This window comes from Neomonachus schauinslandi, chromosome 5 (assembly GCF_002201575.2).
Source record: "Neomonachus schauinslandi chromosome 5, ASM220157v2, whole genome shotgun sequence".
Taxonomy (NCBI): Eukaryota; Metazoa; Chordata; class Mammalia; order Carnivora; family Phocidae; genus Neomonachus; species Neomonachus schauinslandi.
Window position 1 is genome coordinate 153391415 of NC_058407.1, and position 14764 is coordinate 153406178.

At 39.3% G+C, this 14764-nt stretch overlaps 1 protein-coding gene across 1 annotated transcript in view; it reads left to right on the forward strand.

Annotated features, from left to right (window-relative positions):
- Window positions 1–14764, forward strand: part of LOC110582271 (phospholipid-transporting ATPase ABCA3-like) — a 142530-nt gene that overhangs the window by 419 nt on the left and 127347 nt on the right. The window contains exon 2 of the mRNA XM_044915267.1: window positions 10598–10862. Coding sequence (XP_044771202.1) covers window positions 10598–10862 — 265 coding nt within the window. The remainder of the gene's footprint in view (window positions 1–10597; window positions 10863–14764) is intronic.

The following is a 14764-nucleotide window of genomic DNA, read 5'->3' on the forward strand; positions in this document are numbered from 1 at the left end:
GGGCAGAGGCGGCGCATGCCACCGGGGCGAGGCGCGTGGACGGCGCGCCCTAGGCCGGCTCGCCGCGCGTCTGGGGCTCTGAGTGGCCCCCGGAGCAGGGTTGCGGGCCCCTGTGCCTGCGCCTCTGCAAGTTATCTGTTGACCCCCCACAGACCGTGGAGCGCGGCGGCCGCTGAATCTCCTCCCACTTCCTGCCACCAGCTACTGGCCCGCTGAGGGTGACCACGACACATGAGGGAGAGGGGAGCCAGCGACAGATGGAGAATGGTCGGGTCGTCCAGTGGGGTGCAGAGGCAAAGAGCCTGGGAGCAAGCGAACGGGCCCGACGTAGGGCCCTCAGGGCGGTGGGGCCTCGGGCAGTACGCGAGGGAAGAGTTTAGTGAGGCCTCACGCTCTGAGGTGTCCCGGGGCCGGGTGGGGCCTGGGCGCGTGCGCGCATGCGCGAGGAAGGGGCGCGAGGTGGCGGGGCCGCTCCCGCGCTCAGCGGCGGGGCGGTTGGGGAAGCCGTTGGGAGGAGGCACCGCGCCGCGGGTGACGCGTGTCCCTCACAGGTGGAGGTGGAGGTGTGGCCGTGGCGGTTACGAGGCCTGAGCGGTGAGTGTGGGACCTCCCCGCCCCGGTGTCTTCTCCCCAGATTCCCCCGGGGAGGCGGAGGGTGCTCCGTGGACTGCCCCCCGGAGGCCGGAGGCGGGAGGCCGGAGGCCGACCCGCCGGCCGCACTCTGAGCTCTGAGCGCAGAGCCCGTAAGTGCGAACCCCGCCCAAGACCCCCAAGCCCCCAAATACACTGGAACCGTCCACAGCCCTCTCTGCTCCCTCCAAAACGATACCCAACCCCCCCTGGACGTGATATACATATTATAATATTACCTGTACCTCACTGTCGACCGTCAGGGGCCGCCACACCCAGTGTTGACCCTCCGTCCTGTGTTTTGCGTGTCCCTCGCTGGACCTCACTCCCATCCTTTTCCTCTCCGGGTCCCCCTGCTCTGGGGAATGCATCCAGGGCTTCCGAGGGAGGAGAAAGTGCCCTCCCCTCAAAAACACCAAAACAAGCACAGGAAGTAAAGGACCCTTCTCTGGACCCTGAAACACACACGGGAGCTAACGAGAGCAAATTAAACAAACTTTTATTTGGGCTGTGCCAGGTATTTCAAAGCCAGGGCTCTGGAGGCACGTGTTGTGGGTCTAGGCCTGCAGAGTCCAGAATTTATTTGCTATGTGACTGTCCCAGTCAGCTGGGGCTGCCGTAACAGAATACTGTAGGCTGGGTGACTTAAAAACAACCAATGTATTTCTCACAGTTCTGGAGGCTGGGAAGTCTCCGATCAAAGCTCCATGCAGATCCAGTGTGTGGTGAGAGCCTGATTTCTGATTCACAGACAGGCATCTTCTCAACGTGTCCTTCACATGGTGGAGGCAGCAAGGGAGCTCTCTGGGGCCTGTGTCATAAGGGCACTAATCCCATTCATCAGGGCTCCATCCTCATGACCTCATCACATGCTGCGTGTCCCTCATGGTGATACCATCACATTGGGGTTAGGATTTTAACACACGAATTTGGGGAGAAGAGGAGGACACCGACATTCAGATTATAGCAATGACCTAATGTAAATTGCTTGATTTCACTAAGCCTCAGTATCCTCCTGTAAAAGAAGCTGGATACTACTATTTGTACCCATCTCTGAGGGTGATTAGAATATTTCAACTGACAGGAGGTAGTAAACGTTCAAGAAATAGAGGAAGGGGTATGGAAGTTAAGTGCTGCAGGAAGCTCCAGTGTCTTTGTTCTCCTCTGCCAGGGCGGAAATTGCGCTGAACTAAGTTAAACAGGCAAGGAAGACTTTATGCACGGTTCTAGGAACTGGGAAGACAGGCCAGAACTCAGTCTGAGCTCAGTTCTGCTGAGACAAAGGATGGGAAGGTGTTTGAGGGCTGAGTGAGACAGTGGGAATGTGCTGGAGGACTGTAGAGGGGAGGTTGACCAGTAGAACACCTTGAGTAACTTCCTGAAGTTTGCTCACGGGTTCTCTGTGATTAGGCCGTGTGTGTTTGCTGTTGGTGCCTGTTAGAAGCTAGCTCCTACCCTCCCACAGAGACTGGGAATAGGGGTGCTATCTTCCTTGAGGATTACATGTCAAAGGATGACTCCCAGGCCCTTCAGAAAGAGAGTTTGGGGTTGTAAAACAGAAAAGAGGCTTGTAAAAAGAGTTATATATGTTTTAAACAGAGAAAGGATGTTTAATTAAAGGTTTTCTAAAGCAGATGCCCAGAGGAAAGGGTGGTCAGGACCTAGAACCAGGGAGAGCCATATGTATAGTATTAGTCCAGCTCAGAGGAACATTCAAGCCATCTTGGTCCCCTCATTTTATGCAAAGTAGGCAGAAGATTTAAAAGGAAAGATACCTCTGTTTTAGCAGAATTAAGAAAGCTGCTGTGTTTCATTCAGAACAGCTCAGTGCTTTTCAGAAAAGGCAATAAACTGTAGTGAGTCTAAATCTCATTCTAAGACTTTAGGACTGTAAGCAGTGTAATGGCTTAATTTTCAGTAACTCCATTTAATTGTTTTTTGAGAGCCCACACATTAATAGGTTGCCCTAAAAGTTTTTAGACACACTAGGTTCATGTCCCTTCAACTTCCTCCTCCTTTCCCTCCCACCTCAGTGTTGCATCCAAGTTTGGGATGGACAGGAGTGGCAGTGCATTTAGTATTTAGGGTGTTAAAAGTTCAGAAATAGTAGAGGTAAAACCAATGAATCACTGAAGTAGTAATTACTAAAAGTTTTGTGCATACACCAAAAAGACAGTTCATGAACTGTGAGCACTCAAAGCAAAACATGGAGTGATTGGATTAATTGTCATAAAGCAGCTTATAGTGTGAGAAGGCAATGACTGTTTATTCTTCATAGTGATTTGTTATGGTATTAGAATATCTTAAATGATAGGAAACGGCTAGTGGTTATCATAACAATTTTGGGAAACAGTTTTAAGTTTTGCATATGATTTCCAGAGGCATAAGCAAGAAGTGAGTGAGGTTCCGTTAGCCTAGCTAAATTAAGCTTTGTATGTTTAAATTGGTTTTGTCTGCTCAGTGAATTTCCAAGGCTGTTCTCTGATTGTTTTTCATTTTAACAAGGGACAGAATATTGAGGGTAAGGTGGTTTCCTCACTACGCTCTTTTGGAGTCAGACCTCTTCTGCCCTAAGATTCTTCCATATCTATCTGGGGAATAGTGAAGGAGGTGGGTTGACAGGACACTGGGAAACTGCTTTTCCTCTTTGTGCATAACTTCATATCTGTTGTTTTATCCTAGAAAGGATAAAGGGAAAGAACTGGCCTCTGTTTTTTTAGGCTTAGGTGTTGTTCTCTAGTCCTTGGAGCAAGAGAAAAAAGTTCTTGGACCATTAGGTATTTTATTGTCTTTGGTGCAATTGTAAATTGTTGAGAGTTTTTTGATTACTGATTCACTTTCATTGCTGGCAATTGGTTCAAATTGGTTCTGTTTTTTTCTTAATTCAGTTTGGGAGGTTATATGTTTTTAGGTATTTATCCCTTTCTTTTAGGTTGTCCAGTTTGTTGACATATAATTTTTCTTAATATTTTCTTATAATTCTTATTTTTGTAGTGTTGGTTCTTCTTTCTCTCTTATTTGTAATTTTATTTATTTGGGCCCTTTTTCTTGTCTTGTTAAGTCTGGCTAGATGTTTATCAATTTTGTAGAAAAATTAAATTAGATGGATACCTAGATACCTAGAAATAAACCTAATCAAAGAGGTGAAAGACCTGCACTCTGAAAACTGTAAGACACTAATGACAGAATTGAAGAGAACACAAAGAAATGAAAAGACATTCCATGCTCATGGACTGGAAGAACAACTATTGTTAAAATGTCCATACTACCAAAAGCAATCTACAGATTTAATAAAATCCCTATCAAAATACCAACAGGATTTTTCACAACTAGACCAAAAAGCCCAAACAGCCAAAGCTGTTTTGAAAAAGAAAAAGCAAAGCTGGAGATACCACAATTCCAGACTTCAAGTTATATTGCAAAGCTATCATGAAACAGTATGGTACTGGCACAAAAATAGACACACAGAGCAATGGAACAGAATAGAAAACCCAGAAAGAAACCCACCACTATATGGTGAATTAATCTTTGAAAAAGGAGGGAAGACTATCCAATGGGAAAAAGACAGTCTCTTCAACAAATGTTGTTGGAAAAACTGGTCAGCTACATGTAAAAGAATGAAACTGGAACATGGTCTTTCACCACACACAAAAATAAATTCAAAATCGAATAAAGACCTAAACGTGAGTCCTGAAACCATAAATATCCTAGAAGAGAGCACAGACAGTAAGGTCTCTAACATTGGCTGCCAACAACATTTTTATAGGTATGTCTCCTGAGGCAAGGGAAATAAAAGCAAAAATAAACTATTGGGACTACATCAAAATATAAAGCTTCTGCACAGTGAAGGAAACAATAAAACTAAAAGGTGATTTATGGAATGGGAGAGCATATTTGCAAATATCAAATCCAATAAAGAGTTAATATCCAAAATATATAAAGAACTGATACAACTCAACACCCAAACAACAAATAATCCAATTGAAAAATGGGCAGAAGACATGAACAGACATTTCTCCAGAGAAGACATCTAGTTTGCCAACAGACACATGAAAAGATGCTCAACATCACTCATCATCAGGGAAATGCAAATCAAAACTATGATGAGATATCACCTCACACCTGTCAGAATGGCTAAAATTAACCACACAAGAAACAATAGGTATTGGTGAGGATGTGGAGAAAGGGGAATCCTCTTGCACTGTTAGTGGGAATGTAAACTGGTGCAGCCACACTGGAAACAGTATGGAGGTGACTCAGAAAGTTAAAAATAGAACTATCCTTTGATCCATCAATTGCACTACTAAGTATTTACCCAAAGGGCACAGGAGTACTAATTCAAAGGGATACATGCACCCTGATGTTTACAACAGCATTATCTACAATAGCCAAACTATAGAAAGAGCCAAAATGTTCATCAACTGATGAGTGGATAAAGAAGTGGTACGTACACACACACACACACACACACACACACACACACACTGGTATATTACTCAGCCATAAAAAAGAATGAAATCTAGCCATTTGCAATGATGTGGTTGGAGCTAGAGAGTATTATGCTAAGTAAAATAAGAGAAAGACAAATACCATATCTATTTGAGAGAGAGCGAGAGAGTGGGTGGGGGGGTGAGGAGCAGAGGGAAAGGGACAAGTAGACTCCGTGCTGAGCCCAACACAGGGCTCAATTCTCAGGATCCTGAGATCATGACTCAAGCCAAAACCAAGAGTTGGATGCTCAACTGACTGAGCCACCCAGGCGCCCCCACTCATATGTGAAATTTAAGAAAGAACAAGCAAAGGGGAAAAGAGGCAAACCAAGAAACAGACTCTTAACTATAGAGAACAAACTGAGGGTTACTGGAGGGGAGGTGGATGGGGGGATGGGTTAAATAGGTGATAGGGATTAAGGAGTGCAGTTGTTGTGATGATCACTGGGTGTTCTATACAATTGTTGAATCACTATTGTACACCTGAAATTAATATTACACTGTATCTTAACTAACTGGAATTTAAATTAAAACTTAAAAAGAAAACTTAAAAAAATAAAAATGGAATTATCATAATGATCCAGTAATTCCACTACTGGGTATTTATTTAAAGAAAATGAAAACATTAATTTGGAAAGATATATGCACCCATGTTTACTGCAGCATTATTTGCCATAGCCAACTTATGGGAGCACTCCAAGTGTCCATTGATAGATGAAAGGATAAAGAAGATGTGAGATATGTGTATATATATATGATGGAATATTACTCAGCCGTAGAAAAGAATGAAAATCTGGCCATTTGCAGTGACATGGATAGAGCTAGAGAGTATAATGCTAAGTGAAGTCAGAGAAGACAAATACCATATGATTTCACTCATATGTGGAATTTAAGAAACAAAGGAATAAAAAAAAGAGATAAACTAAAAAAGGCTCTTGACTATATGGAACTAACTGGTGGTTACCAGAGGGGAGGTGGTTGGGGATAAGGGTGAAAAAGATAATGGAGATTAAGAGCACGCTTATCATAATGAGCACTGAGTAATGTATACAATTGCTGAATCACTATATTGTACACCTGAAACTAATATAACACTGTGTTAATTGAACTGGAATTTAAAAAATAAATAACAATTAAAAAAGAAACTGCTGAGCCTTTCCAAGGTATGTGTATCATTTTGTACTTCCACCAGTAATTGATGAGACTTTTTGCTTTGCATCTTCTCAAATGTTATGTGTTGTCTTTTTAGTGTGTATGTTGAGGTATCTCATTTTGGTTTTATTTGTACTTCACTGATGACTTACGATGTTGAGAAGTTTTTCCTGTGCTTTTTTGTTAATATTTTACTTTTTTTAAGAGCAGTTTTAGGTTCACAGCGAAATTGAGGAAAGGTGTAGCGATTTCCCATATACCCACAACCCGCATGCATGTGTAGCTTCCCTCACACCACTCCCTCACCAGGGTGTAATGTTTGTTAAAATTGATGAATCTTACACCTACACATCATTATCATCCAAAGTCCATGGTTTACATTAGGGTTCACTTTCGCTGTTATACATTCTATGGGTTGGTTGTATATAATGACATGTATCCACTGGGCTAGTGTCTATATAGAATAATTTCACTTCCCTAAAAATTCTTTGGGCTCCATCTATTCATTCCTGTTCCCTCCACCCCCAAACCCTAGGAACCACTGATCTTTTTATCCTGTGTCTATAGTGTTGCTTTTTCTTGAATGTCATATAGTTGGAATCATATAGTATGTAGCCTTTCCAGATTGGCTTCTTTCATTTAGCATTATGCATTTAAGGTTTTTCCATGTCGTTTCATGGCTTGATACCTCATTTCTTTTTAGCACTGAATAATATTCTGTTGTCTGGGTATACTACAGTATATTTATCCATTCATCTACTGAAAGATATCTTGGTTGCTCATAAGTTTTGTAAATTATGAGTAAAGCTGCTATAAGCATCCCTGTGAAAGTTTTTGTATGGACATATGTTTTTCAACTCCTTTGTGTAAATACCAAGGACTGTAATTGCTGGACTGTATGGTAAGAGTATGTTGAGTTTTGTAGAAAACTGCCAAATTCTCTTCCATTCCAAAGTGGTTACATATTTAACATTCCCACTAGCAATGAATGAGAGTTTCTCTTGCTCTATATACTTTTCACATTTGGTATCATTAGTGCTATGGATTTTGGTTCTGATAGATGTGTAGTGGTATCTCATTGTTATTTTAATTTGCATTTACTGAATGATAAATGATATGGAACATTTTTTTCATATGCTTTTTTAAAATTTTTATTTTATTTTATTATGTTAGTCCCCATACAGTACATCATTAGTTTTTGGTGTAGCATTCCATGATTCATTGTTTTCGTGTAACACCCAGTGCTCCATGCAATATGTGCCCTCCTTAATACCCATCACCAGGCTAACCCATCCCCCATCCCCCTCCCCTCTAAAACCCTCAGTTTGTTTCTCGGAGTCCATAGTCTCTCATGGTTCATCTCCCTTCATATGCTTGTCATCTGTATGCCTTCTATGGTGAGCTGTATGTTAAGGACTTTAGTCCATTTTAAAATCAGTTTTCTGTGCTTTTTGGCAATATATACATCTTCCCCTCTCCAGATTTAATGTATATACTTGACATAAAACATTGTATAAGTTTAAGGTGTACAGTGTGATGATTTGACGTATGTTTATATTGTAAATGATTACCACAATAAACTTAGTTAACACATCACCTCACATAGTTACAGTTTTTTGTGTGTCGTGAGAGCTTTTAGATTTATTCCCTCAGCAACTTTCAAATATATAATACAATATTATGAACTATAGTCACCATGCTGTACATTACATCCCCAGAATTTACTAATTTTCTAACTGGAAGTTTGTACTTTTTGACCATTTTCACCTATTTCCCTCATTCCCATCCCTTGTCTAAGCATTCACCAATCTAAATTCTACTTTTTCAGATTCCACATATAAGTGAGATCATACAGTATTTGTATTTCTGTCTCTTATTTTACTTACCCTAATGCCCTCAAGTATTATCCATATTGTTGATATCATTATTGTATTTCCTTTTTATGGCTGAATCATATTCCATTGCATATACATGCCGTATTTTCTCTTTTTTTGAAGATAGAGTGTTTTTACATATCATATTTTCTTTATCCATTCATCTGTTGATGGACACTTAGGTTGTTTCCATGGCTTTTGTGAATATTGCTGCAATGAACATGGCAGTACAGATATGTTTCTGAGATAGTGATTTCATTTCCTTTGGATAAATACCCAGAAGTGGAATTGTAGTGTCGTATGGTAGATCTGTTTTTAATTATTTGAGAAATTTTCATACTGCATTCCATAGTGGCTGAACCAGTTTGCTTCCTTTCATGGATGGGGTCATAGGATAGGCTCCATGGCCAGTAGGGCTCATTAGCTTTGGATCTGAATCAGATAGAACTGTCCACTGGGCTCTCTGGCCAGATGGGGCCACCCACACAGGTCAGCCTGGTTCTGGGGTTTTCATAATGGTGTCTTGTCTATGGATAGTTACTAGCTGGTCTTCTTGAAGGAAGAATGATGTTGAGAATGACTTAGGTCACCATCTTGATGTCTCATATTTTTTTAAATGTCTTTCTAAAGTCTTTCCAATTTTTAAAAATTTGGGTTGTCATATTTTTATTACTGGCTTGTGGCAATGCTTTATATATTCTGGATATAAGTCTTTTATTAGGTAAATGTGTTAGAAATGTTTTATTCCCTTCTGCGGCTTTCCTTCTTATTTTCACAATGGTATTTTTTGATTAGCAGAAATTTAAATTTTGATGAAGCCCTTTTTTATGGCTTGTAATTTTTTCATTCACTTTAGGAAATTTCTGTGTGTCCAAGGCCACAAAGATATTCTCCTATCTATTTTCTTGTATTTTATGGTTTAGCTTTTATGCTTAGGTCTAGGAGACCTTCTTCCTCCAACCTTTGAGATCCTAATCTAATGTCCTTTTGTGGAATTTCTAAACGTTCTATGTTTTTTGCCTTGAAAATGGTAAGCATAGGTATTTTAAATTTTGGTCCAGATAACTCCACCCCAGATGTAAGGAGTACCAGATATTATATGCAGAAAAATTGGAGGAATAGCTAACTCTCCAGGATATTTTTTTTCTTCAGAGAGGATTTATTTTCTTATATTAGGCACCTGTAGGCATTTGTAATATGGGATACCTTCATCTGGTATCAAAGATTGAAATTTGAAATTGGCCTGCAGTTCCTGGGAAGGCCAGTCTCCTTCACTATCATCATTATTTATAAGGTAAGGTCCTAAAATAATGTCTCCCCTTCCAGGCCCTGAATTTTAGCTCTCTCCCTGGTAGCTGCAAGAATTTAAGTCAAGTTTTCAAGATCACACAGATAGTGGTAAAGCCTGGGAATCAGCCTAGATGGTTCAACTTCAGCTCCTGGGTTATTAATAGCCTGCCATGACACGCACACCATGAAGGAAGGGTTTTATTTGTTATGTTTCCCATTATACACCTACACTTAACATATCACTTAATAGATATTCAGCAAATATTCGTGAAATATAAGAATGAATCTGTTCCCATTAGCAATGTTATTAATGGAGGTACTTTCAATCTTGCTAATTGTTGAGTGGCATTTTGGGATTATAGCTGTGATGTGATTTCACATACCATTTTGTCTTTTTGCTGCTGCTGCTGATTTTTTTGTATTATTTCTTAATTAGTATTTTGGTAAAGGTACTGGTCAAATTTACCTGGAAACTTGCATCAATAACTTACTGATCTTTGTTTTGTGCTTGAAGTTTTATAAATATTAGAAACTCAGAAGATACTGAGTAAGGATGTAGGATAAAAAGCTTCTCAAATATTTCAAATGCTTATTGTTTCTTTTTGTCATCCTCTAAGCTTGATTAGAAAAGGAAGCAATTCAAATTTAAGTAATTTATTTGTCTAAAATTTACATTTTGTTATATAATCTTAATTTCTTTTTGTAAAATCTTTACTCCCTCCATAGAGTTGAAGAATGGATTTCTTATGGTTTTACAAATTTATGGGTCTTCTGTGGAAGAATTTTATTTTAAAGGTAAGTTGAGCTCTCTATAGGATTTTTGCAACAGCCAAGAGACCACAATGGGAAAATTCTTACAGCCTGATCACTGCATTTCAGTTTATATTGTTGTATTTTTCTCAGTTCTAGGGCTGGGGGTATCTCTTCCAAATATGAAGAGTCCTTACAGAGTGAAATAATAGCAGAATGACATGTAGAAAGGAGAGAAAAAAATGGTTCAGGAAACTAATGCTATATTATAGAATGAAGCTGTTCTTTTTTTTTGCCATCTATGTATTTTCTTTTAAGAAGTGTCTGTTAATATAAAACATTTAGGCATTTGCAGATGTAATGGACTCATACGACACTTACCATAATCTTTTTTTTTTTTCTATCTCTTAGAGACGGCAATTAGTGGCGTTATTTGTGGAACTCATCCTAACATTGCTATTTGCTAGTACACTTTTGTTAACACGCAAATTTTTGATTATAAAGAAGTCTGGGCCTTTCAATTACTCTCTTCAGCCTGTTGATGAGTTGCCTGCATTCCTTGGAACGGCCATCACTTTTCCTGGTCATTGGGAACTGGCTTTCGTGCCTTCCAAAAGTGTTGTGGTAAAGGGCATCATTGAACTCGTGAAAAGGGATTTACATTATAATTTCTCAGGTTAGAAATTAAAGTTTTTTAAAAAAATGTATTATTAAATTGGGTTTCAGTGAAGACACTTGTATAACCTTTTAACTGGGCATTAATCTCCTAAGTAAAACATTGTAGGATATATCCTCATAACCAGATAGTAACCTCCTAGGTATAATATTATACACTTTGTTATACTTGAGAGTTAAATTCATATAAAATATTTTCTCCTAGAGCCCAAAACAAATAGTAATATTTAAAAATTAGATAATCAGTTTATATTATTTTAGGTTACTATCCAATTCTGTGATACCGTCTTCCTTGTTTCTGGTTGTGCTTCTTAAACCTGGGTAAGTATGACCCCAGGGCTACGATGGTGTGCCACAGGAACACAGAGGCACAGCATAAGCATGGGCCCTCATTCTAGATGCGCGCTCAGTGGTCAGTTATTTCAAACTTTGTTCATATAAAAATGTTACACAAGACATATATGAATGCGTTAGAGAAGACTCAAGCTACATACAGTTACCTTAAAAGCCCCCCAGTGAGCTTCCCCTCATATTCTCAGTTTCTCTCCTCTTTCTCCCAGGGAGAAACGCTATCAGAAGTTCGGTGAGCATCCCTCTAGTGCCCCTTCCTTTAAACACATACGTGTACTCGGTAATATATTTTTTCAACTTTTTGTTGTCTCTCAAGAATTTGAGGGTCCTTGAGAGTAGATGCCATCTCAAAACATAACTTATTAAAAAAAAACAGTGAAGCAGAAGATTGCAAAATTCCCAATAATTTTTAAAGTATATAACCACAAATATCCCAATAAATGTAGTCCTGGAAGCCACTTTGGGTTACCCAAAATATTTTGTAATTTCCATTCTGATATCTTATTTGATGTGTGGGATTCTTAGAAATATATTACTTTACTTCAACACATTTGGAATTTGTTGTTCTCTTTCTGTTTTTTTTATTTCTATTTTAATTTACTTGAATCAGAGTATATTCTAGGATTTCAGTTCTTTGAAATTTTGAGAATTTTTTATGCCCATCTTAAGGTATATTTTGAAAAATGTACCATGAACATTTGTAAAGACTGTGTATTCTGTAGGTTTTGCTTATAGTGTTGTATAAATGCCACCCAGGTGAAGTTGTCGAGTTGGTGAATCATAGTGCTTTTCAAATATGTATTCTTACTATTTTTGTTTGCTTATTCTCTCAGTTATTGAGAGAGATACTACATTTTCAGTTAGTTGTTGTTAGTATTAAATAGGTTATATGTGGATGTGAGGGCGATCTGGCTGCGACATCTGTCACCCCATTGATCGCCAGGGTTGATTCGGCTGATCTGGCTGGCTAGGCGGGTGTCCCCTTCCTCCCTCACCGCTCCATGTGCGTCCCTCCCGAAGCTGCGCGCTCGGTCGAAGAGGACGACCTTCCCCAATAGAGGAGGACCATTCTTCAGTCAAGGGTATACAAGTAGCTGCGCTCCCCTGCTAGAACCTCCAAACAAGCTCTAAATAGGTTATATGTGTGTGTGTGTGTGTATGTATGTTAAAATTTCTTTTTGCTTATATATTTTGAAACTTAGGCCATGTGATCTTTCTGTTGAATTGTTTTTAAAAGTATTTCTCTGTTCTGGAATTTCCATTTGTCCTGTTTTTAATAGATTTCAGGTCTCTAGAGAAATGTTCTAGCTTTATTAACCCTATTAATCATAGTTACTTTAAAGTCCCTGCCAGAAAGTTCTGATATCTAGATTACTTGTGTATATTTTTTTCGCTTCAGTTATTGAGTTCTGTTTTATAGCATATTTTGTATATTTTTATTGAATGACAGATGTTGTAGATGAAAAATATTAGAGGCTCTTGAGGATACTTTTTTATCCAAAGAGGGTTAAGTTTTCTTCTGGATGGTTGTTTAAATACTGACAGAGTGACTTGATTCCATTGAAATCTGGTTTGGGGCTTTGTAAGGAGTGCTGTATTTCAGTTTTGTCTTTACTCCTGCAGCTTACCCCTTGTCTAGGGTGTCGTCTGGAAACTGGAATATTTATGAAGGCTCCTCAACCTTTGTGGGGCTTGAACTCTATTCTCTGGTTCATCAACATTGCCTGCCTGCTGAAATTCCTGCTCAGCAATGTAGCCTGCCACCTGCTGTTATCTTCTTGGTTTCCTGGTCTGAACTTAGGCATTCTCAGTTAAGGGGTTGACTGGTGACTTCAGGGGAATTTACAAGCCGATTTTTCACTTCTCTGCTATTTTCTTCTCTTTGCAAGTTTGTCTCTCAAGTTCCAACCATTTTGGCAGCCTCAACTCTCACCTCTTTTCTTCAGCTCAGTAAGTCTGCAGCTTTCTGCAAATGCTTTCAGGGAAAATACCAGGGTGAATATGGCCCTCACCCTGTGCATCTCCCTTTTTCAAGGTATGTAAGTTCATAATTATTCATTGCAGCATTATTTATGAGGTATAGAAGCAACCAACATATCTATCAACAGATGGATGCATAGAGAAAATGTAATTATTCAGCCACAAAAAGGAAGGAAATCCTGTCATTCGTAACAGTATGTTGGTTTGGAGGTCATTATGCTAAGTGAAATAAGCTGGACACAGAAAGACAAATGCAGTATTATATTACTTATATGTGTGTTATCTAAAAATGTTGAGCTCACAGAAGCAGAGTAGAATCATGGTTTGAGAAAAAAAATAATCATGGTTGCATGGTTTCTGGACGTGAGGGTAGGTGGAGAAAATGGGGAGATGTTGGTCAAGTCTTATGAACTTTCAGTTATAAAGATAAATAAGTCCTGGCAATCTAATGTACATGGTGACTGTAGTTAACAATACTGTATAGTGTATATGAAATTTATTCAGAGAGTAGATCTTGTAGTGTTTTCCTCACAAAAAAGGACGGTAACTGTAAGGCAATAGGTGTGTTAATTAACCTGGTTTTGGTAATTATTTCACAATGTATGCAGATATTAAAACATCACTTTGTATACCTTAAAATCATGTTATACAACCTACATATATACAATTTTAATTTATCAGCAATACCTCAATAATTCTGGGCAGAAAATTTTTAAAATAACATAAGGGGTAACTGTGTGGTCATGGATATATTAATTAGCTTGATTGTGGCAGTCATTTCACAGTGTAGACATACATTGTCATCATCTTTTGCACTGTAAGTACACGCAATTTTTCATAAAGCTGGGGAAAAAATAAAGCCACCTGAGGTAATAAATGAAAATAAATAAGAAATAAATTTCCCTCCAGTTCTATTTTCTGAGAAATCGAGGCAAAGACATGTCTTAACCTCATAAAGTACTCAAAGCTCTCTCTCCCTCCTGTTCTTTCTCATACTCCTGCTTGAGTAGGTAATACCTTCCCTGGAGCTCAGTTAAATTAATGAAAACGGACTGGTGGACCTGTCCTTAGGCCCTTGCCACCATGGCCAGGCAGTTACAAAGAATTGTGGCTACTCAGCGGTGAAGGCAAAGGGATGGGGAGGTTCCTGGGACATAAAGGATGCATGGGTGAGATGCATGACAGTGGTTAGGCTCAGATGCAGAAGTAGAGGCTACGTGCCCCAAAGTGTGCCTCACTACCCGCTTGTACACACTTCACTTTGTTCACAGTGGACTTTCGATATTAGATTCTATTTCTAGCTGTGTTCCTATGTTGTTTTGTTTTGTTTAACTTAGTGGACTTTGTTTTTCCAGCTTTAATCATTTAAATTCTCTGAGGACTTTGTTTCATCCTGCTTCTGGTCACCTTGTGTAGGTGCAAATCTGATTCCAGTCCCTGAGATCCTACTTACAGCTTTGGGATTTATATCCCAGCTATGCTCACCCTGAGAAAAGTGTGGCATCCTTGGCACTTCCCAACTATACAAAAACTAATGATTATGATACATAATCACCTTAAATATTAAAATTG